A 25,801-nucleotide genomic window follows, 5' to 3' on the forward strand; every position below is an offset into this window, starting at 1 on the left:
TCTGGCCAGAGGACCTCATCTTCTCCCCCGACAGATGCATGCCCCATGTTTCTTACGGTCTCCAATCCCGAACGATCGGTCTCCAGCGTCGGACAGGAGCTGCCCAAGCAGATCAGAGCTGCCAACACCGGACGCTGCATACCCAGAATCGCGAGGTCAGCCACCTTTGGTCCGACAAATTGCAGGGCCATAGGTAATAGGCCCAGTACGACGGATACAATTGCCATCTCCGTCTTTCGAATCTCGGTGAAGTTTTCCAGTATGCAGGACACCAGCACCCAACCACCTCGCCTTGGATCAGCTTGGAGTTCTGTCCATTCGGCTGCGCAAACACCGTTCATGAGTTCTTGCAAGACATCATCCCAAGCCCCTGCCGCGTAAAACTGTCTGAACTGCCCATTGTTGTATGCAAGAACCGGCGCAAATCGCGAGGAGATGATAAAACTAACTAGGATCTTCATCATGTCGGAAAGACACTTGATAATGCTGTAAGCATGTGGCTGTTGGCGCAAAATCTATAAATGCTATAAGTCAACAGCAAACGGGACGGTCCGCGTCGGGAGGCCACAGGGCAGAGCTGAGCATCCGAACGGCTTCATCAGCTGATATCTAGCTGAAGTGGCCCCCTCAGCCGTACCTTCGGTATGTGGAGGAGAGACATTTCATTCGACGCCGAGCAATTTGTGATGCAAGCCAGCGGCGCTGTGCTATCATCCGAGCGTCATCCCCACCAATGGTTGAACCCCAGCATATCGTCGCAATGGCCAAATCGGGCGTCTCGGCAAGGGCAGGTTGTCCATTTGCCTCGTTGGGTGTGCATGAAAGCTGTATCAATGAACCAGTGGATGCGCACTTGGCTGGAAAGAAAGCCAGATCTCACGTTGTGCCAGCGGTCCATCCCTGTGGCTATCGTATGACTACAGAAACCTACGCGTCGGTCGATAAAGTGGTGCATGCTTTGAGAGACGCAAGATAAAGTGTCGTTGAGAGGTGTCGCACACGGTGAAATGTTGCTCAAATGCCATAAATTTGCGAATGGATAAGTTCGAGATTCTTGCTGCGATGATAGCGTGCACATCCTTCGCACCATCCATGCTTTCCTGCGCTGCGCTGATATCTAATAATGCTTCTATCCTACATAAAGTCCGTCGTTTGTTATCCTACACCCCGTAAAACCAACATCGGAGAAGCCATCCATCTCACTCAACATGATGGCTCTTGAACGTGAACGCCTCTTTCAACCCTTTGCAAATACCTGTCCTTTAGATGGCGCCGTTGTAGATATCCCTTGTGATCGGTCTGCTGTCCAATACGCCCCTCTTTCCTGCTGTGATGACCTTTCCGGGAACCCTCTTCTCGTCAGGACTTCTACTACTACTTTTACTACCAATTATCCTCTTCGGACTCCTGGCGTTCACTTTGCCAGGTTTCGCTGTGAGATCGCCGAGTGCCTTACGTTTCTTCGATGGGCTGGGCGTCATGCTAGGGCTTTTCGCCATCTTGCTGGCGAACAAGGAAGAGGTTGACTGTCTCACAGGTGTCTTGCTTGTTTGTGTAATGCTTTCGTCGAAGCTATGGGATTCGACCATATCGGGCTGGAGATCAAGTACCCAGTCTTTCTCTCGGCAAAGGGCGACCATGTCACGCAAAAGCTCGTTGCTCGATAGAGTCTTCTCGCTGCCGACGATCACAAGTTTCGATCGCGCGCGAGTGAGGGCAACATTAACGCGTCTTCGATCTTTCAGAAGATCACCAACTGTGCCGTTCTCGTTGCTCCGTACGCAAGACACGATAACGACCTCCTTGTCCCGGCCTTGAAACTTGTCTGCTGTATGTAGCTCCACACCCGCACAGCCTTGACCATTGATGACGGGGGCAGCGAGTTCGGAGGATTGCGTTTGAGTGTGTGCAGAAGCCAGACTTTGTCGCAGCAGGGCGAGCTGTGAACGATAGAATGCTATGATGCCGATCTCTCCCGCAGGGACACCGAGGCTGAGAAGAGACACCGTGAGCTGTGTGACAAGCCGTGCCTCCAGGGTATTGGTGATGCGCGACCCAGATTGCGCTTCCAGGGTCGATGAAATGAGATCGCTGTTGACGAACACAACAGGTTGATCCGGCGACAAGGAACGAGATATCCAACAGCGTGCGGTGTTAGGACCAACGCAAGGCTCCACCTCATTAGATCTTGACTGATGCGGACCATGGTGGTAGGCAGTGAGACCGTCGGGCCTGGGGAGCGTGAGCTTGCGGGAGGCAACAGCAGTCGTACCACACTTCAGCCTTCCTGAGTAGATGAAAGTGTTTGACAGCAGCATGACTTCGGCACACATTCGATACTGATGCTCCAGACTGACGACTGCTTGTGGATGAGCCTCACAAAGGAGCTTGAACAGTGATACATCGAGTCCACCCTCCATGGCTTCTTTGTTCTGAACCAGGGGAGGCAGCTGGTAGTGATCGCCTACCAAGATGAACTTCTGGGCCATGCGAATGGGGCCCAAGCATACAGGGAGAGTGATTTGGGATGCCTCGTCAACGATGCAGTAGTCGAAGACGCGGCGGTTGAACAAGGGATGATTGATGGTAAGACACGTCGTAGCCACGACAGGCGGCTGCATCCACGATCGCTCGAGCTCTTGAAGGCTGTCTTTTGGTTCCGCAGCAAGTGTGGCAAACTCTCTAACTTCAGGATGAATCTTCTTCGCAGCGCCCAAGCGTAGTATGCCGATCTTGTCATCGCGAATCTTGAGAAGGATGTTGTCGACGGCAGTATGGGTGTACGAAGTGAGTAGGACACTTTTGCCTTTCGCCACCAGCGTACGAATGATGTGCGCGATTGTAGTTGTCTTCCCGGTTCCCGGCATACCTAGCACGAGAGCGTAATCTTTTGCCGACATGACCTTTGCAACGGCAGCGCGCTGATCAGAGTTCATGGACATTTGCGATGACTGAGGCAATGACAGCGCATCTGGTACGGGCTTGAACGCGGGAGCTCGACCGTCTACGATTAGCGCGCGAAGATCGTGGGCCTTGTATACGCTGTCATCCATGATCTGAATGAGATTGTTGCGTGCAGCAGCCATACCATTGCTGAACTCGTCTTTGTCAAGACGATACAGTACGGGATCGTCATCTACTTGACTCTCCGCCACAGTCTCTCCCTCCTTGGTGACCTCCATGATGCCGGCAAAGGTTTGGTTGTGTTGTGAATGGAAACCGGGTAGCTTGGTTCGAGAATTGTGCAAGCGTCTGTCCACAGCCACAGTTATACGACGCTTTTTCACGTTGGTGACGTATCCGTTAGCCAACGCGAAATGGCCTTGCTCATCCGAGACTACAACAGGCTCTCCGATGATGAGCTGGGACTCGGTGAAGGAAAACCCTGGAGCCGGCTGCTGTTTGATAAACGTGTAGTTGTAGCGGTTGATCTTTTGGCCGTTCTTGTCTTCATGGGCAGATCCAGGCTCCAAGATTACGTTCGAGAAACAACGACCGAGCTTTTCCCGTTCGGTGCTCAACATGGTCCACAACTCTCGGCGGAACTTCATCATATCCGTCTCTTCTTTGGTCAACAGCGTGTCCCACTTCTTCATGAACTCCTGGTGAGAAGGCTGGAGAGGCTTCACAAGCTCGTCGTATCTTTCTTTCGCCTTCGGGTTCAGCATCTCGCCTTTTCCGTTTTCAACGAGATTATGGTACAGGAAGCAAGGCTCCTGTGCGTAACACTTTTGACATTTGAAGTCTTCCTTGAGGATCGGTGGTAGCTCGATGCGGTCTCGAACATAGCAGGCCAACTCGTTGCGCTTGATGATCATGTGAATGATGTCGTTGCGAATCGCAGGAATACGGCTGATTTCGGAAGTCTCAAGGTAATACAAGATACCGTAAGCAATGTCAACGTCTGGCAAAGTTAGCGGGGGATGCAATTTGGCTTGGAGGACGTACCATATCGATTTGACAACAATAGGTTGTACAAAGCGGTCTGAGCAACGTGTGCAGCGTTCGAAGAGTTCTTGCCAGTCTTGACTTCGAAAGGCACTGTCAATGTGCGTTCCCCGAGATCATCTCGCATTGTCACTTGCACAGTTGCATCGATGTTGCCTTTCAATCCATACATTGGAGACCAGACGTGCTCTTCCACATCAAGTAGTTTGTTAATGCTCATGGTCGACTGACGTCCGTTTCGCTCTCGAACGACGGCATCAGCTTGAGGTTCTGCGCGAACGAACACCTTAGCCCATGCCTGTAGCTCCGGCAGCTTGCTGCTCAGATGTTCCTTGACGGCTTCGCACGTTGAGTTGATCTCCAGTATGGTCTCGAGATGGTTCGGCAAGAGTGTTTCGATGGTGTCCAATAAGAATACAGAAGTCCATTCGTTGGCTTTCATGGCTTCTTGGAACAACTCATGGAGCAGTGTGCCGTAGAGCATTGGCGCGTTGGCCTTGCTGGTGGCCTTTACACGGTCTTGCAGCACCGCACGTCGTAGACACCCAAAAGAGTCAGCGACAACAGTCGATGAGATGAGATGATCAGGATGAAGAATGAGCATGTTGTGGTGATCATCAATGATACACTGTCCAGTACTTGTAAAGTCGCCGATGACATGCACAAACGAGCCCGTAGTGCATGGGGTATCGAACCAAGCTTGACGTAGAGTGATCGCCTTGAATAACTTTGTCTTCTCTTCCTCGACGAGCAAAACCTACACCGTGTAAGCTGGGGTAGTCAAACGACGTCTGGGTTAGTGACTTACCTTTTCGGGCATCTGGTAGCCGTGATCAGTGGTATATGAGCTTTCGTCCACGCGCTTGATAAGATATCGCTGGATTGCTCTATTGTCCTGTTGACTCTTCGAGATTTAGCAGGCTTCTTTAGTCAGAGGTAGTTTGCACTCTACTTACAGTATTGGCAGGTACCTGTGTGGCTGCAACTTCGGCGGCAGCGAATTCGTCAGCATCAATGTCCTCTCCAAAGTCGTCGTCATCGTCGTCGTCGTCTAGAAGACTGATAACAGGTGCCGACACTGCACTTGCTGTAGCTCCTACGCCTTCTGCCTCTGCGGTCGGGGCCTGATCTGCCATTGGAGACTCTACAGATCGCGTATCGTACAGCGATGCTACATGTTCCAGATCCGCAGCGAAGTCTTCCTCGTCATCCATGCCAAACTCATCGTCATCACTGCCTGGTTGTAGTATTGGTGCTGCATGATCGTGTTGTACGGGCGGATGGATGGGCTCGGTGGGTATGGTCACGTAACTCGTGGAGCGGGCCGGTGGCGCGGACTTCGTGGGAGGTGGAGGTCGCACGGGTCGAGGCGATATATCCAAAGCTTCCACCATGTCGGCGTCGAAGTCGTCTCCGAAATCATCTGAGGATCCCTGCGATGCCGGTGGCTTCGGTGCCGCTTGCACGTAATCGTCTTCTTGAACAAGCTCGTCATCCATGTCCACGGTATCTTCTAGAGGTGGCGACTCGTGCCGTATCGTTTCGGAGGTTTCTGCAAGATAGTCGCGTGCACGCCGCTGAAGAGGAGAGCCCGACGATTGATCCTGACGATCGCCGGCAGCAGGCAATGGGGACGAGCTTGAGGGCATCTGTGACGATATGCGCGGCTGTGACTTTGACACGCATTCCCTCATGCGCTGGACCATGCTCGCGATGTTGGGTTTCGCGGGTTGTCCAAGCATAATCCCATCCGAACTAGATGCGCCAGCGAAAACGTCCTCTGTAGCTTCTTGCTCCGGCTGAAACACACCGTGGGTTCTCCGTTTCTTCCGGGTCGATGCTGGGAACTCTACGCCACAACTTGCCCATCTGCGAAGCCCACTGACACTTCCAGCAGCAGCCATCGACCTGGGTGACGATTCGTTGATGAGATGTGCGAACGCCACGCTCTTATTGGCGCTTGGTGTTCCCTTGTTGTTTGTGTACCGTGACCACAGCTCCATGGCAGGGTCGGCCTGGGGTGTTGTGATGTCTTGCCTGGCGCCGTCCAGTCTGTGTTCGTCTTGCGACGGTCCGACAGGCGACGAGCTCCTAGCGCGCTTCTTGTTCTTCCGAGGCAAAGGCGTGTTCACTGCCTGCGAGCCCCTCCATATCAGCGTCTCTTCGGGCGAGGCGACGGGTTGCGGCGCGTGTCTCGAGGAATCGTCGACGTTGCCCACTAGGTCCGCAAGCGGCAGCCTCGTGGTGGCGGGAGTTGATGGCGGCGGACAGTCGAGAATGGTAGGCAGCTTCGGAGTCTTGTTGGCAGTTCCCACATCTTTCGCGACCCGGTTCGCCTTTGGTGTGCCCATGGGTTTGGCTGTCTTGCCTCGCGCCGTGGGCAGGTTTTCTTTCTCCGCCTCGCGCTGGCGGAGCGATTCGGCCGTGGGCGCGCCTTCGATGAATTGGAAAGCTTTGAGCTTGGTGCGTGTCTGGGTCGAAGGCATGATGGGAGGGCCAGTAACTACCTGCCGAGCCTGCGGCGCCGCCTGGTTACTGTTTTGGTGGGGGAAGTTGCGTGGGCGGTTCCATTGGCCCTTGAACTGCTGCTGCGAGGGTGAGAGGTGAGTAGGCGGCGGCAGTGAAGGCAGCGGGCTATTCAAGTACCTTTGGCTTCGGATTCTGGTCAAAGAAGGACCTCTGTCGCGTGGACATGGAGATGGTTGGTAGCGTCAGCGTCTCCAAAGCACCGAACGCGAGAGACGCGTCGTGAGTGGCCAATCACGTTGGGTGAGGCGAGAGCTCGTGGCGATACGCGCTCGGGCCGGTTGCTGCGAGCCGACGTGCGACACAGCTCCGAGTGCGGGGACCTGCGCTGGCCTGAACCACTCTTTGCATCTATGGGACATGCAGACAGGATTAAATTTAGGCTGTTGGATTGGATACTGCGTTAAACATTGAGAATCGTAGACAGTCCCAGTCTAGGCCGACCAGCATGTGCAGGCTTCCGTCATAGGCATCGGACATGCTGATTGATACAGTCACGGAATTGACACGACTTGGCGTATCGCAGGTAGCTCCGCGTATCACAAAAGTAGCAAGACATGTCTAGAGGCAGGGACGGGTCAGATAGTCGCTTTTGCGCCAATCGAAATGGTGTCAACCGATGACGGGAAGCTAGGACCACGCCTAAGCGGAGTTTGGACATTCATCCCACGCTCTAGCACTCTTTCCCCAGATTGTGCGCGCCGACCGTGAATCGCTCACCTAACAGCGCCCATCTCTCTTCTCTCACCCTCGGCCATCTCATTACCTCTCACCACAACCGCCAACATGTCTGCTGCCGATGCGAAGCCATTGCCCTTTGTCTACCAGTTCGCGGCTGGTAAGTTCCAATTGTCTTAACACCGCTCAGCTCCGGCGCGACAGCTACCCGAGAGAAATCCGGATCCGCTCCAAGCAAGAAATCTATACAGCCTTCGCTCCAGCTGTCGCACAGGGCAATCTTGCGATCTAGTCGAGCTTCAGCTATATCGATCAGCACTAACAATGTACAGGTGCCGTGGCTGGTGTGTCAGAAGTGAGTGCGCAACCGTCCATGGAGCTCGCGTGAGATGAACTGTGCTAATGCAGCTCCATCTATAGATTCTGATCATGTACGTACCACCCTGCACCCACACGGTCGAGACTCAAGCACTAACACTATCTCAAGGTACCCGCTGGACGTCGTCAAGACCCGGATGTAAGCGACCGCATATGACACCACCTCTGGACCGCCTCTAAACATTCACAGACAACTTCAGACCTCTGGCAAGGTGGTCGGTGACGAGGGCTACAATGGCATGATGGACTGCTTCAGGAAGATCATCAAGAATGAGGGGTACGCTATGACGCTCCTGCGATCATGAGCAAGAGGGGTTGACATCTGCCAGTGCGTCGAGATTGTACCGCGGTATCACCGCGCCTATCCTCATGGAAGCTCCCAAGAGGTACGCGCTCTTCCACACTTTTTTCATTGCAAGAATGAAGAAACTCATCTCACGCAACACAGGGCTACCAAGTTCGCAGCCAATGACTCATGGGGTTCCTTCTACCGCAACCTGTTCGGCCAGGCCAAGATGAACCAGTCGCTCTCCATCCTCACTGGCGCCACCGCAGGTGCCACCGAAGCCTTCGTCGTCGTACCCTTCGAGCTCGTCAAGATCCGGTTACAAGACAGGGCGCAAGCTCATAAGTACAACGGCATGGTGGACTGCGTCACCAAGATCGTCAAGCAGGAAGGGCCGCTCACCCTTTACCAGGGTCTTGAGTCGACTATGTGGAGGCACATCCTGTGGAACGCTGGATACTTTGGCTGCATCTTCCAGGTCCGCGCTCTCCTGCCCGCAGCAACCACCAAGAAGAGCCAAATTACCAACGACCTCATGTCTGGCGCTATCGGTGGCACGGTCGGCACTATCCTAAACACTCCCATGGACGTTGTCAAGTCGCGTATTCAGAACTCTCCCAAGGTCGCAGGATCAATTCCCAAGTACAACTGGGCGTGGCCGGCTCTCGGTACGGTCATGAAGGAGGAGGGTTTCGCGGCACTATACAAGGGATTCACACCCAAGGTCCTGAGATTGGGACCTGGAGGTGGTATCTTGCTGGTCGTCTTCACCGGTGTCATGGACTTCTTCCGCAACATGCGCGACGGCAAATAAGTGATGACTAGCCTCGTCGTCAACCCGTGTAGTCTTTGAACTACTTCACCATTCAAGAGCCGGAAGGAATCTCGTAGCGTAGATCACGTATCCTGTATCCGCTTGCTACAAAGCAAGGCAGGGTCAAATCACATTCTTCAAATCACGTTATGATGATATGAACTCATGCTGGCCATTTTGTTGCTTTCGAGAGTATTGCACTACCCTCCGATCATATATTTTCACTTCCATTTGAGCTTCGCTAGATGGTGTCGTTATCTTCCGTAGTTGGAACGCACCAGACCAGCACTTTCATACATCTGGAGCTGCCAGGTAGAAGGGCTCGACTCAAGTCAAGTTCGGCCTCAGTCTACGTGCGCGAAAGTTCAAGCAGCTTCTCTAAAGGCTTGCGCTATCCCCCACGAGTAGAATATCGCACCCCGAAACCTGCGCAGTCTAACACATGCCAATCCCGCGTTCTATCAACCCCAAACAACCCCACTTACGCGGCTAGACACGGGTGACGTCACCCTCCCCTCCAAGCACTCACCATAGCCCATCTTGCTGCCTGGTGACCCCTAAAGCCTAAACAAACAAGTTAGTTCACGCAAGTGCCAGCCAGGGTCTACTTGCATAAGTACTGCGTCCCCTCTACCCCACTATCCAACGCTACAAAACAATCCAAACACTACAACAACCTCCACGATAAGACCATTCTCGAAACTCCGCGCAAGCAAACACGTACATCCACACAGACTCTACACCACCCGAACACCACCGCACAACATGCCTCTCGTAGTCCCCGGTCTGCAGTCCAAGGACGGAAACTCCAACGATGACTGGATGAGCAAGCTCATGGGCAAGAAGCTTGGAGACCAGCATGATGAGATGGTGAGTTGCCTCTTACTATTACTTATCCCCTTATCTTATCCCTCTGCCTGAGTCTCAAGGCTAACTCAACGCCACTCTCAGACTTTCGCAAAGACCGACCTCCCCCAGCAACACCGCGTTCTCAACGAGGGCGATATGAAGACCATGGACTTTCAGCCCGAGAGGCTGAACGTTCACCTCGATAAGGACGGTACGATCAACAAGGTTACCAAGGGTTAAGCGGGTGTCGGATGGCACAGTCGCTGAGTGTGAGGGCACACCGATGATGAACGCAGGCATGAAGGCATGAACCTTTGAGAGCCAGGCCTCGGGTCTTGTTAGTAGGCATATGAGAACATATCAAGTCACAGAATTATAAGCCATCAGTGCGCTTGCAGTGATCAATGATAAGTGATAAGTGTTAGTTAATGAGAGTGTATCTGAAAAGAGATATCTGTCGCCACCTTGTCCATTAAAGTAAATAACAAAACTCCTAAAACACCTTACAATGATATCGTACAGTAAATGTGAAAGTATATACATCCGTACAAAGAAAGTAGATGTCACGCCTAAATACCAACGAAGGTTTGCGAGATAGCAGAAGAGTAAGACTGCGCCTTGTCAGCCCTGGACCTAAGCCCTACAGCCCTATGTGAGCACGGATACCGATTCGAGGTGGAGCAATCGGAGACGCCGAAAGACATTGCCACTGTGGAGAAAGCTTGTCGCAACGTCGGTTTCTTGAAGTGGTGCATATGGGAGTTCTTCAATTTTTCGATCGCTTCCTTGACACGAAGCTGTCGTTTCTTATCATTTGTCCCTCACCAGATTTCTTGCCTAAGGCTGCAACGACATCGGTCATCCTCAGCATCGTGGCATGAATAGCTTCCGGATGTTCGAAGCAGAGCATGATGCATGCCCGCATCGTCGTTGCGGAGAAGTATCTTCGCAGGTTCTTGTCTTTGCTTTTGTTGCTTGCAGCTCCCATGACCAGACCAATCCATAGCAGCACTCCAGCCATATCAGACCAGCAGTCTGTGATGTCGGATTTTTCGAGGGCTTCTCGCAGTTGGCGAAGCATGGTATTCCCACTGACTATTCGTGTGAAAACTTGTTGTTGAAGGGGGACGTCCGATGAGCTTGATTGCAATGTCGAAAGTGAGGGTCGTGAGAATGTGGATGAGTTTGATAAGCGATGGTTAAAAGGAAAGCTTTCGCTGTTTGAACCAAACATTGGACTCTGGGAAACGTCGGTAGCCGGACTGACGTCCTGGAATTCAAAGGTCGAGGAGATAGAGTCGTTGGAAAATGAGGCCGCGGACGAGCTGTACATGGCCTGTTGCGATTCCGGTACTTGCACACGGTCGAGCGCCTCTGATAAAGGTACTTCGTCAAACATAGCCTGAGCCTGCACGATAGCGGCGAGGCGAATTGCCTCATACTTCCAGTTCTTCGTTTTTAGTATGGCTGTTCTGCGAGCGGGCTGTAGAGATCGAGATTGGATGATGCGGTCGTAGGCACTTCGCGATTTGTTAGAGCTGCCTGCACGCCTCGGGCTATTGGTGTCAAGCAGGTCCTCCATCATCGTGCGAACGTCTTCCAGGAGTTTTTGCGCATTCGCATTACAGTTTGCCGACCTCTCGATCGTCATGTATTTGCCGTGTGGATGGTATAGTGGCGATTCCGGTATCGTCGCGATCAAAGGATATGTCTTTAATGCCCGCATCTCGCAGTAGTCAACATACATCCGAGTGGGCGAGGCTTCCTGTAAAGCCGCGGTCGCGAGGTTTGCCCACGAGACTGCAGATGCTAGTTGGCCGTTGACACCCAAGGTTTGGAGTCCGCCGCGCTGCTCGATCATTCTGGCAATGCCCATCTGGTGGTAGCGTAGACCTAAATCGGACCGGCTTATGACGTCCCCAAGTATGAGCTGGCTGACGGCGATGATATTGTGATCCGCCACACTTTGCTCCACATCGGTGAGGTGACCACCTACGAAATGTATGACATCTTGGCGCAGTGCTGCGGTTTCCAAACTCTCTATTTCGCGATTGTGAACGACATCATCGTATGCAGAAGCCATGTAGAGGGTGCTGAGGAAGGTATGTGCGTAACTCAGGCATTCGGGGATCCAGTGCCTACCCAGACCCTCCGTGCCAAAGTATTTGGAGCATTCGATCTTCAGCTTCTCGACTTTCACGCGAGTGTTCCTCGATTGAAACATAGTTCCGAAGGGGTCTAGCGCATTCCCAAGACATCTCAGATCTGGTACTGGTTCTAGGTCGAATCGATACTGGTGGCCACTCCTTATTGGAACAACAATGGGTGTCTGGGTGAGGGTCGATTGGTGAGGCCTAGTCCGTGCTACCTGAGCATCATGGTGGGGAGCCTCCTGACTGCTGCTGGTAGACTGCGACAACCGGTGTATCTTATCATCACTCTTCTTCGCCTTCACTTTTGGTGTTTTGATCGTTCGTAGTTTCGTGGCGCTTTGGGAACCTAAGCTCGATCGCGAATGATCCGAGGCTTCGCTGGGGGCCCTGTCTTTGTCGCTGGCATGATTCTTTGTGCTCTGTAGGTAGCTTCCCATCGCGGTTTGGCGTACGGCTTGCATGTTGCGCTTTGATTTGAACTCCCTGGGGTTGGTGGCGGTAATCCATCGAAGGCTCGCACTGTCAGGTGACTTCGCCGTTGGCGAAGAGCTCGACTTCCGAGGCGGCACGAATTCTACTGGATATTAGCGACTGGCACCACTGAGTGAGCTGGGGATGGCGATCAGGGGTTCTGCTGATGTTGGTGATCGTGTTACACACCGTGTAGGTGCAGCATGCGCAAGCAGTGGACCTCGGCCGTAGCGAGAGCGCCTTCCGCATGTGGTACGCGCATCAAGTCCGTTCAATGATACGAAAAGGCACGCTCACCATTGAGTTGCTGCGGAGGCGACATGACATTTCCATAGAAGCTTGAGTCCGATGCGATCGTCGAGGGTGGTGAAGGATAGACAAATGGCATGTGATGGGCGGAGAAGAGCGGTCGTGCGGCTGGAGGGGCAGTCATTGTTGTCGACTAGCCCGATAGTACTCAAGGATAATTGGCAAGCGCGATGATGTTCGATTCGGTGATCGGAATGTGTGGGTCATTCCTATGGCAGATGTTAACGATTTAGATGGAATCTGAGCAACAGAAGACGAAGGATCGATCGGTATCGGGTAAGGCTGAAAGCAATGGGGCCAGAAGTATATATACGCGGCTGGTGACAGTGTGCCTTGCCGCCCGTGAATATTTCCAGAAAGGGCGCAATTCCAGCCATACAAAGCTTTGTGCAACAGATGAAGCGGAAAGCAGGCAATTGTGCGTCATAAAGCGTGTGTTGAGTATGCGCAGCAACGTGCTGGTGCTGGGATGAGTATACGGTGAAGGCAGTCGTGGCTGAGTCCTTAATGCTTGTTGCGACGAGTGAACGAGAGGCCTGCGCGCCGGGAAGGAGGCATAGTTGGTTGCCTGAACGCCGACCCATTGCACTGGTGCTCGCTTTAGCGCGGGACCCGTCTTAGACGCAGCACGAGTAAGTAGGGCTTTCGGGGATCCGTCAAAACTTTGGAGCAGTTTGCCATGTTGGATGGAATGGGCTTGGTGCAATGCGCGCGTTACCACTGTGAGCAGAATCACGAGGCTGTATTCTCTCAGTCCTTCTACAATCTCTGTGAGGGACTTCACCCACATCGATTGCCTCGTGAGGAGACCAGGCCCTTCATTGGACGTTGCTTCGCACGTGCGAAAGCTGACCTCCAAGCCCTGAAGACGCTGTAGAGGCCCAGCGCGTCTCACCGCCCGGTTGATGCCACCGCATCCCCCGAGCGCATGCCAACCCTGCTATCTTATCTAACTACAAAGTTTGGTCGAGTGGCGGACGTAGATGTCTTTACCAAGACATCTCGTCCCATGGAAACCTCGGCTCGGCTACGTACCTTCCCGCTGCACACGACACGAGACATCAGGCGATACTACGTTAGACGGAGAACACAAATACTACCGCAATCTAAACGTTCGCTTACCAGTTGACCAGCTACGTGGGTGCGCCATTCCTCGGGATCCCGTACAAGACGCGGTAGAAGAGGGCAGACTGGTCGAGCTCACCAATCGCGAGGTATACTCCTCTTCCTGCCGTGAGGTTGGATAAGCAGCCCTGTGGGGTCGATACGACCCTGCATTGCTGCTCATTGGAGAGAGCAAAGCCAGACCCATATTTTGGGACCATCGATAGCACACGGCACCCCGAGTACCTAGATCGCCTAACATCACCAGGTGGCTGTTGAAATGTTCGAGTGGTGGTCAATGTATGTTCAGCGGTACCTAGGTAGCGACGTCGGCCGAACCATTACTGCGAGTCTCGTGATGCGACGCCATACATCATCGTTGTGAGTATCGTGGGTTTGAATATACGGACCGGTTGCAAAAATGTAGGTAGCTTTATCGATGATGCAATCCATGAGATAATCTGGTCATTACTACTACTGACGCATGTTGTTCAGCCCGAGGCCGAAATAATCACCGGGTGTTTGTGACGGACGTGTATCGCTACCAGCACTTACGTCGCTCCCACCGGGGCTAATGTCACCACCCTCTCGCGCCATCATACCAGTACCATCGGCCCCAAAATCACTGCCTGTGCCGTTCAATCCCATGAGCCCATTGTTTCTTCCCCGCAGCGGTACATTTAGCCGTGCGGTTTCGAACGTAAAATGCGACTGGCCATGGACTGGTTCCGCTGATGGTGTCTTCAGCTCAACAAGCTCCAACGTACTTCGGAGTGTTGCGCCAGATTCATCAAGAGCCATGAGAAATCGCGCGAGTTCTTTGCATAGCTCCCAATCCTGTTCGTCTTTCGCGCGTTGAAGTAAGCGCACGACTTGATCGCCTGTCGGTCGCAGTTCTTCGAAAGTGTGAAGAACGAGGAGATAGCCACCTGCAGTCTTGAGATTCCCTTTCTGTAGCGATTCTTCGAATAGTTCTTCCGGTGGAGGCAGGTTCGAGAATAATGTCCGCCATGAACGGACCTCAGTTTTGCGGGTACATTGCACAACAATGTCGAGATATCGGGGAAAGGAGCTCAGGAATGATAGCACGCTCGGCAATAGCGCCTGTTCGGGTGGTGGCTGCGTATCCACTTCTTCGTCCAAGACTTCATGCAGTAAGATCTCCAAAGCATGGGGGAAATATAGCAAATGCTGGTAATGGTGGCTAAGATGCAAGGCTGCAGGGTGATTGAACTGCGCCAGGTGACACCGCAGCAATGCGGGGAGAAAGAGGTGTGTCTAGCATGTGTGTCAGCATGAGATCAGTGTACCGCCAATGACGCGGGAGCAGAGCGCAGAGACTTACCCTGGTTCCGAAACGCAAGAACGCGAAGCTCGTATCCCTGCGTTGAATCAACTCTGACTCCACCCCGAATATGATTGCTTTGTTAATCAATGCCGAAAGAGGATAGAAGTCGACGGGGATTTGAACAGGCGTGGGCAGTTCCCTGCCGATCTCTGGTGACGCGGAAGCAAGGACGTCTTGCATGTCTATCCAAACTCGCATGTCGTTACCATCGAAGAACCACAATGAGTCACGTAAATCGTGGCCGTGTACACCCTCCATGGTCAGTTCCATAGAGGGGCTCGCCGGCAATGAATCGGCATGTCGGTCCAATGCGAACGCAGGGTGATCGCGCATAAGAGCGTACGTCTCCACGTTCTGCGCAATGATGCGCATCTCGTATTTGAGTTCGCCACTCTCGGTAGTCGTTGGCTGCAGGAGCACAAGTTTACCATCTACGAGGAACAGGATAGTCGCGACCGCCACGTCCTGTGTTGGATCACCGTTGTCTAGAAAGTGTCAGCAACTACAGTGATGTAGGTTCCGAAACACGTACGTATTTGGTCTTCCGGCAATATCCAGCTAAGTGCTCGCACTCGTGTAGGTGCCCGAATGATGCCATGCAGGGCGATTTGGCCCACTTGCACCAGTTTCACACTTGCGTCGGACACACTGATTACGTAGTGGTACAATATATTCTCGTACGTGTAGACCAGGAGTGAATCTTCGCCGGAGGGTGCTATTAGTACGATAGGCGCAGGTAGCTTCTGCGTATGCATGACATGGCTATTGTCAAGAGCTGCCTCGCGCGAATATACCCGGACCTTGACAAATGAATCAGTAGGAATCGAACCGAACGCCTTGATGTACCTACTTCGTGAGACTCGCGGCATTCGACAGCCGCAATCAAGACATGCTGGAACCAGCACATACCTCCTCGGACAGTGAACTCGTTTTCTATAAAAGGATCGTCGAACATTTTCCACCGTCCGCTGTTAACAGAGTAGTGGGCGAGCCCCCTCTTGCCTGCTATTGCCACATATCGACCGTCATTCGAAATGACTGCACTTCTAATCGGCCATTGGTCGACAAGGTAAGCGGATGGAATTTGAACATGGTGCCAGAGTGAGACGTCGGCGGAGATTGTCGTCAGATCTGGCAGATCGTAACCGCGGTAAATCATGAATCCGGTACTGGTCTGCATCAAAGATCGTGACACATTTGCCGAAGAGAAGCAGCCGGTGACTGCACTGCGAGCCATCTCCAAAACAAAGAGACGATTGTCGTTGTCGCCCAACATCAAGAGCTCCGCGCCACCTCCAATCCAGAAAGCCTCCTTGACACTGAGAAGCCACCCTTCGTTATTGGTCTTGGAAAGCGTCCTTTCTGCAGTGAAGCTGGTAGCTCCGGGCTTTCCATATACACTCCACATGGCCCAACCGTGTTCATACCCGGCGAAGAGGCAGTACCCGTCTGGCGAGTAAGTCAGTACAGTCAATTTGCCGGGCGAAGTGACGTTTGGGCGTAGTTTATGCGATAGTGGGATGTTGCCGGTATAGTCGCGTGCGGTGTATACATGGATCTCGCCACTGGCGCAGCCAACAGCGAGCAAAGAGAATCTCGCATTGATAGCAGCTTTGACACCACAATCGGCATCAGTCTTGGGTGTGTGGAAACCGTAGCCACGGAAGATACTAGAGACAGCGGCATCTCGTTTAGCCGCCTTTTGAACAGCATAGGCTCGACCGTTGCCTGTGATCCAACACGACAGGTTCATAGGTCGATCGTGGACCATTTCTCGCATTGATGCGTTGCTCCCTAACCATGTCATCTTGGTCAGAAGCTCGGTGCTGGTCTGGCTTCCAGTGTTATCCGGCGCCCAACGTATACATTGCACGGCTGCCGGCTTCTCGGTAGCCACGACCAACTCGTCGTCCAGAGCCAGAGCCCGAATTATCCCAGCATCCACCCGTATGACCATTCGGAACCGCAGACTGAGCTCTTTCAGGCCATTGCCCTCTCCAGGACCTGCATTCACATCATGTTGGCGCTGGATCTTGAAGCCCGTGATTGCACTGCTTTTCCTCGCGTGACCTCCGTGTGTGTTGGTGAATTGGGCCTGGTATATGCGGGATGAATGGTCTGTCGCGAGCGAATACGTGATGAGGAAGCCGAGCGCGGTCTGGACGACGAAGATTTGGGAGTCGGGACGGAGTAGGACGTCTGTATTGGGGCCGTATGTTCTAACGGATTGCTCTGAACGGAGTACAGAGGCTAGGACTACCGTGGGCTGTGACGAATTAGCACATGAAGCGTCAGGCTAGCAATGACACGTGCCTTTGTCTGCCAGATTGTGAGGGTGGTTCTGGTGAGGGTCGCAAACATGTGACCACTCCTCGTCACTCTGATTGCGATGATGATGCCATGTATATCGTCCTCTACTGACTGAACCGACGCGCCTGCTTGCGGCGAGTGCGCGCCATTCTTCTCTTCTACCCCACTCTTACTATCGGCAGAGGCTTCATGTTCAGATTGATCCTGCGATTGGGGGTCCGACCCTCCATGCGCTCCGTCCGATTGCTTGTGTTCGACGCCATCGTGCGAGGTATTCGTGCGCCCAGGATCCGTACGTTTAGTGGCCGCGAAGACGGAGGGCGACGAGATGGGCCAATACGTCATGGCGGTCTACCGCAAGCGATGGCTGCATTTGCGCGCGCCCATCTCAATGCGGGGATGTATGCTTCACGGAGCTCATGCTAGCTGGGTTGGTGCAGGGGAGGCTGGTGGTGGAGCTGGGCGGTGAAGTCACGCGAGGCGCAGCAATGTGGCTGCTGCATCCGTGCTGACATGTGCAGGCAGTACGCGTATTCCGGGGGTAAGATGCGGTGGCCGTCCCGCGCATGCACCACACTAAAATATCACAACGAACGCATTGTTTCAAGGGCTTATTGTAAGATGTGGCCGAGGAATGACGGACCGATGCCGAAAATACTGCATTGGGAAGGGGATATTCACCGTCGATTACGGTGCGCAGATGCGCATTTGCGCACATGCATAAGCCAAGATTTCACAGAAGCCCCGAAAATATCCTGCTTTGCCAACTAACCAGCGCACTGCGTCCAGCCTCTCCGTTTGAGGTGATGTTGAGCGCCTGTTAAAGAAGACAAGTTTATGTCTACGTTGTTCTGGGGGACGGTTGACTTTCGTTCCTTCCACAGATGTAGACAGCAGGGCACCTGTTCACTCCCAGGGTTCTTCCTTGTGTGAAGTGTAGCTGCGAGATCGTAGTCGCCCTTCTTCTTCGCCGTAGAAGCGCGGAATGTCGTGCGGAATTCAGTAGAATTGGGGTATGCTTTGCCACTGTTCTGTAAGCTTTGACAAAGACTTCCTGGAAGCATGCAGCGAACAATCACTGCTGCAGAGCGGCAGACTGTATCAAGAGAGATCCAACAGATTCCAGACATAAACAGCCTGGAAGTCTACACTGTTTCAGGGTTTGATCAGTTTTGGTCTTACGCCCATATAGACCGCAAAGCATCCATGGATTGTTCAGTTTCTTCCTGATGCAAAGTGGCTCGGTAGCAATGCCGATCTTGACTGCTTTGGTGTTCTTCCTTTAGTGGTCAGGTTACAATTGGTCCAAGGCCGGCGTTGGTGTGGTCCATATTACCCAACTGCCCCGCATCGCTCAAGTGAATTTTCTCTCAACCCCCGTGTTAATAGATATATATACAATGTATTTGAACGGCTTTCCATCAATTCCTAGAGAAGGACAGATGGCCGGTTAGTCTAAACACCTCCATCCTCAACGTATCCGTTCTAACAACCTTCACAGAGCTGGTTATGGCGCCAGGTTAAGGTTTCTTAACGTTAAGTCTAAGAGAGCAATTTCTAAGACGTCCTGGTCACGAAAGTGGCGTGGGTTCGAGTCCCACTCTGTTCAGCATTCGTCTGGCTATAGCCAGATACTCCAGGATCTTTTTTTGTGGTCGTGTGTGGCCCTACGGGGGACCCCTTACTAGACGCGACCCTTCCTTTTTGCTGTACAAAGCTACACATGCCAAGGCTCCTCACAAACTCTACGTTACTCTAGATAGAAGATATCCTGTTTCTAGAAAGCACTGCCACAGAATTGTGGGTTCGGGTTTAGGCGTCCAAGCCGCATACCCGCAATACGACTTCTTGCGCGCCTTTCCTCGTTCGTTCTACCTCCTGAACTGGCTCACAACAATTCCACTCCAATTCCATACTTTACTTACACATACATGTCGATTTGACATATTTATTTTTGTATAATGCGCCTCCTCCACATTGCCGACGATGAACGCCTCAGCCTCGTGGAATTCATCGAAGATGACATTCCACCGTACGCCATCCTTTCACATACCTGGGGCCCAGATAGCGAGGAGGTCAGCTATCGCGACATGGTAGATGGAACTGGAGAACAAAAAGAAGGACATCGCAAGATTCGTTACTGCGCGGAGCAGGCCTTGAAAAACAATCTAAGATACTTTTGGGTCGATACATGCTGCAGGTAAGTCGCTCATATCTTTGAAGAGAAATCAACTAACAAGATCGTTGACAGTGAGTGATTAGCCGTTCTTGCTACAAAATAGCTTGCTGGAAGCCCTGCTCTTGTATGTCCGCTAACATCAACATCATTATTTCCAGTCGACAAATCCAGCAGCGCAGAGTTAACAGAGTCAATAAATTCCATGTTCCAATACTACCGACAAGCCATCGTCTGCTACGCCTACCTCGAAGACTTCCCCGAAGGCGCATTACTCAAAGGGGGACTATCCCAATGCCGATGGTTCACCAGAGGCTGGACGCTTCAAGAACTGCTCGCCCCAGGCATTGTCGAGTTCTACGCCCAAGGATGGAAGTTCGTTGGAACCAAACACGAGCAAGCGGCCGCCATATCTCGTTTCACCAACATACCCGAGTCGGTGTTGACGCACGCGCGGAGAGACATCATAGCCGAGCAATCTGTCTCAGCGCGGATGTCATGGGCTTCGCAACGGAGGACAAAACGGAAAGAAGATATGGCGTACAGCCTTCTTGGTATCTTTGACGTTAACATGCCGTTGATCTACGGCGAGGGTAACAAGGCGTTCCGACGTCTGCAAGAAGAGATCATCAAGCGCGACAACGACCTCAGCATCTTCGCCTGGAATAGCATGTCGGAGTATCAGAACAACGACCTCGTTGAAATATTCGCAAGCTCACCCGCTGCTTTCGAAGACGTGTTCAACGCAAGCGCCCACAAACACCAGCTAGCCGAGTTCTCCGTCACCAACCGCGGCCTCCTACTTGGTGGCGATTTCGAGATATATGGTTGGTACAGCGAGCGCGGTTACACCGACATTCCGAAACACTACGTCCTCTTGGTCGGGGAATCGAAGAAAGACGACAGCAGTATAGCTATCTTCCTCCGGAAATGTGGTCCCGGGCTGTTTTGCCGCATTGGCGGGTTGCCTTTGGCCAGGCTGCCGAACAAAATCATCACATACTCCGCGCAGGAGCTCATGACTTCAGTCTACCTCTCAACAGATGCCTTCCTCAAACACTCAATTACCCGCCTGGTGTCCTTCCGTCACGATGGCCTGCATATTCCCGTCCAGGAACATCTTCGAATGCGGTCGGTGGCCCCACTGCATGCATGGGATCATCTCGACAGGACCTTTCTGGTTCCAAAGGCCTGGGACCAGAATGTTAGCCAGTTGGTACTTGCTGCTCAGTTCAGCGTGACGATTGCGGGGTACACAGCCGAAATAGTGGTTATCTGTCCAGCTCATAAAGATCAAACTCCGATAGTATTCCTCGCGAAGGATTATCTGCGCGAGACGAGATTCTTGTTCGCAGACAAAGTTGGTAAGGAAGGTATCTTATGGGAAGACTTGGTGAAAGAATTACCCAAACTCCCGTTCCTGAACAAGGGCCATGTTTATGTCAAACCCAAGCATGCCTTCAAGATTAGCGTCGGTTTACAGAGGATCAAAATTGATACCGATTGTGGCCCGATCAGTGTCAGAAGCCTGACCTCGTCAGTCACAGCTGTGTAGATCATGCGAAACGTGTTTGTACCATTGTACTACCAGAAAATGTCATCAACGCGATATCGTACAAGCCATGTCAAGGCAAAGATTGTATACATGCCATTCGTTCGTTCATCTCCCAGGGGTATTCAATTCTCCGCTTCTCGTCGTATCGTAAGAACGCATATACACAATGACCCACATCATTCATCTCCTGCGGTCCATAAACACACAACACCAGTATAGCGTCTTCTACAAGAAGTATTCTCCGCGACCTCCACGACCCGCGGGGACGGCACGCTTATGATCTGGAACGGCAGAGAAGATTTGGAACTCGGGCTTGAGGTCCTCGCCTAGGTTCATGATGGAGGCGACGTTTCCGCAGCGGTAGCAGTAGTTGGGTGCTGACCAAACGGTGACGACGTCTTTGTCTTTGAAATGGTATTTGTAGCCTTCGTTGACTAATTGATGGGCGCGTGCGATGAGTTGGAGACCGTTTACGTGATTGAACTGCGACAGTTAGCGATGGGGTAATGGACGAGCGGGGATGAATGCATACCTCGGAAGACACCTTGTCTCCAAACAGCCAGCCGGCTCCTCGGGGTGAGACAGCCCACGTGTCGACATCTTCCGGATCACTCCATACGAGATCACAGAAGGCTCCTTCGTGTGGGATCTCTTGGGCTCGCGCAACAACGCGGATCTGGTCTAGTGTTCTGATCTCCGGACTCAGACCGCCGTGTACGCAGAGCACCTTTCCGTCGACGATAGCGGCTAGGGCAAGGAAATCGAAAACTTGGCAGCAGGCCTTCCATACCGAAGCATTGCCGTACTTGGTCTGACATTCCTCGTAGAAACCGTAGACTTGGGTGATTTGTCTCGACTCGTGGTTTCCGCGGACGAGAGTGACGCGGTCAGGGAATCTGTTTCTTTTAGTACCATGAATGTAGTTCTGCAGGCCTGTTGACCTACTTCGCCTTCAAGCACATAAGAAGGGTAAAGGTCTCCAGACTGAAGTATCCTCGGTCGACAAAGTCACCCAAGAAGATGAAGTTCTGCTGGCCATTTCCACCCACGGTGTTCTTGGTAGAGTCTGCGTCGGATGCCGAACCAAGACTCCGCCTGTCGTGAACGCTCCTACTTCGGCCGCGTTCCTCCTCCTCTTCGTCGTCGCCCTCTTCATCGCCATCACCCCCAGGGGGACTTGTCGGTCCAGTGTAGTTGGGATCGCGCTGGAATCTTCTCTTCATCTTGCGCTTGACCTTGGGGTCTGTTATGCTTGTAGGAGGCTCGAGATCGGCGGGGTTGATTGTGCTTGGTAATGTGACTGGTGGTGCGAGGGGCGCGGCAGGGGAGTCATTGGGCATGCCGCCAGCGACACGGAAGAGCTCAAGCAGATCGTAGAATTGGCCGTGGATATCTCCGCATACTGTGACGGGTGTTCGTACGGGTTGAATGTTGGATTCTGAAGACATGTTTTAGTCCCATACATGGATATAGATACCATGCCGCACGATAGCCATGCTTCTCCTTCCTTGCGTGGATCATGTGGCATTGTTTGACTCACCCTCCATAAGACATTCCTTGACAATCTCACATAGTCGCTTCATGTCGGCCTCGGGCAGGTACTTGCATTGCTTCGCCTGCTCCAGCCACTCATCCGGCCCTGCGCCCTTTGCGAGGCGCGCAGGCCCTGGCTGTGGTACGTCGCTATCTTTGCCCATCGTTCAGTCGTGCTCTAGCTCAGGATGAATAGGGAAAGCTCGATGCGGTGCGTTTAGGTCGGGACAGGCGACAATGGCGGCGGGAGGGAGGCGGGTCGTGTGCCGAAGGGGGTGCTAAGGGATGGGCTATAGGGTATCATGGGTCAGCGTGGGTCGCAGTGAAAGTGTGCGCAGTCAGCGGCAATTGGCTGCGTCGTGGGCAGCGCGAGGTTCGGGGTCTTGAGGATATATCGGCGTGGTTGAGGTGTAGTCGAGACGCGGGCGCCGGTGGGGCAGCTGCCGCCCCTCGGCGCTTGCCGTTGCGCCTGCCCTCGCCCACTGTCTCGTGAAGGCGCGCCCGTTGTCGCTGCGTCATTGCCGCATCTCTCACCAAAACAATTGCCGTGTCTGGTACTGCCTTCTCGAGTGCTCCATCCAATGTCCTCACCTACAAACCGGCGCTCTCTCCTCCACCTCACCTCTGCCCAGCGACACGCGCGATAAATTCACCAGGCACAGGCTCTTGAATACCACTACAACTACGGTATATATCATGTTTGTGCATGACAAACAACCATCACTAACAGCTGACTATAGAGAAGAACTATCGATTCGAGCATACCGACTCAAGGCACAAACGAGCATCATCGCGCTCCCATGGCCCCTCCGAATAACCCCAACGGCGTCCTGCCAGTCACACTTCTCCAGAAGAACGCCCCGGCCCAGTCACCTCGCGGGCCCAAAGCAGCCCAACCCCGCCTGAAGCTAATATGTCGGCGACTACCTCCTGGTCTTACCAAGACCGAATTCATCGAGGCTCTAGGCGACGAGTGGAAGCTTGGTGCTGGCAAGATCGATTGGATGAATTACAGAAAGGGCAAGATTTCTACTGAGTACACCTCACCTTCCTGTCTTTTAGAGACAGCCTATTGACCCCCTCAGTGCTGCCAAACCCTCCAAGCCAGCGCGCGCATACATCCACGTTACCAAGCAGGACCACGTCAAGGCCCTCGGCGACCACGTGCGCGCAATCACGTTCCACGATGCCACCAAATCATGGCAGGACCCCGCCCTCGTCGGCCCGCCTACGCTCGAATACGCTCCCTATCCGAAGATGCCTGGTGGCCGCCGTAGGAACGACAACCGCCAGGGCACCATTGATCAGGATCAGGAATTCAAGGACTTCCTCGAGAGCCTCACCAACCCCATCACCAAGCCCCCGGCCGCCGAGAATGAGGGTCAGAAGGAGAAGGTCAAAACCACTCCTCTGATCGAAGCGCTCCGGGAAAAGAAGGCTAACAGGGAGAAGCCGAGCGCAAAGGCAAATCGAGGTCGTGGAGAAGGCAAGGATGATGGTGAGAAGAAGATACTCGCCAAGCCAGGCAAAGAGAACGCCCTCAACTCGGGAGATAAGAATCGTCGTATAAGCAAGGCTGACAAGGCTCAAGCCTCTAAGGAGGCTGTCAAGATCCTTAACAAGGAAGCGTCATCCTCCAAATCATCTGCCTCGGCCTCGGCGGACAAGGCCTCTGCCAGCCCAGCACCGGAGCGCAAGCGTGGTAACGTCGCACTCGCAAAGTCGATGCTGCAGCGTGACCTCGGTGTAGGACCCGCCCCAACTCGCCGACGTGGAACGAAGCGCGAGGTTGGTACGCCTGCGCCCGAGTCCAATGCGCAAGCAAAGGAGGCCAAGGCAGTCGAGGAAAAGGCCAAAGAGTCGCCTGCTTCACAACCAGCAGCAGCAACTCCGGACAAGAATGCGCAGGCAAGCAGGAAGGAACGCCCGACTCGAGCAGAACGCCGCGCTTTCAAGGCTAATCAGGGCGACAAGCCCAACGACAAGGCTACTGCCAGCGATGTAAAGCCCCAGACGCCGCTGAAGACTCCTGCGCCCCAGATCCTGAAGAAGCCTCAGGCTCAGACTCCGACGGCACCCAAAGGTCCAGCTGCCTCACGAGCTCCACCTACTGAGCCTGCCGCTGCTAGAAACAGCCCTGCTCCTACACAGTCGCACTCTACTCCAGCAAAGGCCGATGCGGGACCCGCCCAGGCGCACAACAATACCCCCAAAGCAGCACCAGCTCAACCTGTGCCCGCACCCACGAGCAAGCAAGCGTTCCTCAAGCATGCCAATCCCAGCCAGGGTATCACCGAGCCCCTCATCGAAGAAGTCATGAAGACCTTTGGCGGTGTTGACAAAGTCGAGATCGACAAGCGTAAGGGCTTCGCCTATGTTGACTTTGCCGAACCAGAGGGTCTAAAGAAAGCCATGGCCGCCAGCCCCATCAAGATCGCACAAGGCGCTGTTCAGGTTCTTGAACGGAAGGAAAAGGTCGCCAGAGCTCCTCGCTTCAATGGTCCACCGACCGGGCCTGCCCGTGGTGGCGCTCGCGGCAACTTCGCACCTCGTGGAGGACGTGGTGGTCGTGGAGGTGCCAGAGGCGGCGCACACGCTGGTCCTGTTCCCGCTGCGGCTGCCGGCGATGCTGCTTCGACTGCGCCAGCTACCGTTGCTCCTGCTCCAGCACCTGTCGCCAACGCCAACGCCGCTACGTGAACGACACACGCATATTTGCGTGTCAGAGACGAGACATCAGCATTTCGACGACATCTTATCGAGCATGGCCACCCTCTATATTGCAATCCATACAACATAGATTGAGATGCCATATCTCCATGCTAGATCTTCATCTTGCATAGCCTTCCAATCATCGATATCGGAGACCACAGCATATCAGATACGCGTACGAGCAGACACACGTATGCCGTTGTAGATCAATTGGTGAGGAGGCGAGGCAACGCACTTGCACAGCATGCAGTACTGCATCTGCTACATGGACATGGAGTAGGAGGTGACGAGATGTATGCCGGGACTCAGCATGACAGAAGGTTAGCGAAGTAGTAGATACGTCAACAAGATGCGTGTATCTACTTGCTCAACATGGTTTTCATCACACATCCCGTGCAAGATGTAGAGAGTGGATAGAGTTAGATTAGACTGAACTAGACTAAAGATGTCCTTATTAATCCTACTCTCGTACCCTGACAGTAAAAGAGTGTTGTAAGGAGAATGATAGCGAGCTTTTGGTGCCGTGAGGCGCTTATCTTTGGTATATTGAGTAGGAAACAAGGCGTGCGATAATCAAAGGATAAGCAATTTCGTGGCAACAGTGATGTTGTATAGACATTGTGGTGGGGTTGAGTCGCTTTGGGCAAAAGT

General features: G+C 53.2%; 8 protein-coding genes across 8 annotated transcripts; 4 read left to right on the forward strand and 4 right to left on the reverse strand.

Moving 5' to 3' along the window:
* Window positions 1-1,262: 1,262 nt before the first annotated feature.
* Window positions 1,263-6,642, reverse strand: J4E85_007579 (uncharacterized protein; the record flags this gene model as incomplete). Its single annotated transcript, XM_051471811.1, has 5 exons — window positions 1,263-3,904; window positions 3,949-4,705; window positions 4,757-4,852; window positions 4,905-6,536; window positions 6,595-6,642. The coding sequence occupies 5 exons, from the start codon at window positions 6,640-6,642 to the stop codon at window positions 1,263-1,265; spliced, it is 5,175 nt and encodes a 1,724-aa protein (XP_051324008.1).
* Window positions 6,643-7,260: 618 nt separating this feature from the next.
* Window positions 7,261-8,630, forward strand: J4E85_007580 (uncharacterized protein; the record flags this gene model as incomplete). Its single annotated transcript, XM_051471812.1, has 7 exons — window positions 7,261-7,312; window positions 7,485-7,507; window positions 7,573-7,583; window positions 7,640-7,669; window positions 7,721-7,807; window positions 7,860-7,916; window positions 7,979-8,630. The coding sequence occupies 7 exons, from the start codon at window positions 7,261-7,263 to the stop codon at window positions 8,628-8,630; spliced, it is 912 nt and encodes a 303-aa protein (XP_051324009.1).
* Window positions 8,631-9,395: 765 nt separating this feature from the next.
* J4E85_007581 (uncharacterized protein) lies at window positions 9,396-9,719 on the forward strand (the record flags this gene model as incomplete). Its single annotated transcript, XM_051471813.1, has 2 exons — window positions 9,396-9,500; window positions 9,582-9,719. The coding sequence occupies 2 exons, from the start codon at window positions 9,396-9,398 to the stop codon at window positions 9,717-9,719; spliced, it is 243 nt and encodes an 80-aa protein (XP_051324010.1).
* A 526-nt stretch (window positions 9,720-10,245) lies between these two features.
* Window positions 10,246-12,365, reverse strand: J4E85_007582 (uncharacterized protein; the record flags this gene model as incomplete). Its single annotated transcript, XM_051471814.1, has 2 exons — window positions 10,246-12,206; window positions 12,293-12,365. 2 exons carry the CDS (start codon window positions 12,363-12,365, stop codon window positions 10,246-10,248), a joined length of 2,034 nt encoding a protein of 677 aa, XP_051324011.1.
* A 1,625-nt stretch (window positions 12,366-13,990) lies between these two features.
* J4E85_007583 (uncharacterized protein) lies at window positions 13,991-17,437 on the reverse strand (the record flags this gene model as incomplete). Its single annotated transcript, XM_051471815.1, has 5 exons — window positions 13,991-14,707; window positions 14,862-15,349; window positions 15,397-15,664; window positions 15,715-17,130; window positions 17,348-17,437. The coding sequence occupies 5 exons, from the start codon at window positions 17,435-17,437 to the stop codon at window positions 13,991-13,993; spliced, it is 2,979 nt and encodes a 992-aa protein (XP_051324012.1).
* Window positions 17,438-19,135: 1,698 nt separating this feature from the next.
* On the forward strand, window positions 19,136-20,905 carry J4E85_007584 (uncharacterized protein; the record flags this gene model as incomplete). Its single annotated transcript, XM_051471816.1, has 2 exons — window positions 19,136-19,374; window positions 19,528-20,905. 2 exons carry the CDS (start codon window positions 19,136-19,138, stop codon window positions 20,903-20,905), a joined length of 1,617 nt encoding a protein of 538 aa, XP_051324013.1.
* Window positions 20,906-21,130: 225 nt separating this feature from the next.
* Window positions 21,131-22,602, reverse strand: J4E85_007585 (uncharacterized protein; the record flags this gene model as incomplete). Its single annotated transcript, XM_051471817.1, has 4 exons — window positions 21,131-21,388; window positions 21,438-21,801; window positions 21,851-22,343; window positions 22,446-22,602. 4 exons carry the CDS (start codon window positions 22,600-22,602, stop codon window positions 21,131-21,133), a joined length of 1,272 nt encoding a protein of 423 aa, XP_051324014.1.
* Window positions 22,603-23,238: 636 nt separating this feature from the next.
* On the forward strand, window positions 23,239-25,138 carry J4E85_007586 (uncharacterized protein; the record flags this gene model as incomplete). Its single annotated transcript, XM_051471818.1, has 2 exons — window positions 23,239-23,474; window positions 23,524-25,138. 2 exons carry the CDS (start codon window positions 23,239-23,241, stop codon window positions 25,136-25,138), a joined length of 1,851 nt encoding a protein of 616 aa, XP_051324015.1.
* Between the last annotated feature and the right edge of the window lie 663 nt (window positions 25,139-25,801).

The sequence above is a fragment of the Alternaria conjuncta genome (genome assembly GCF_024043145.1).
Source record: "Alternaria conjuncta strain BMP 0040 chromosome Unknown scaffold_11, whole genome shotgun sequence".
NCBI lineage: Eukaryota > Fungi > Ascomycota > Dothideomycetes > Pleosporales > Pleosporaceae > Alternaria > Alternaria conjuncta.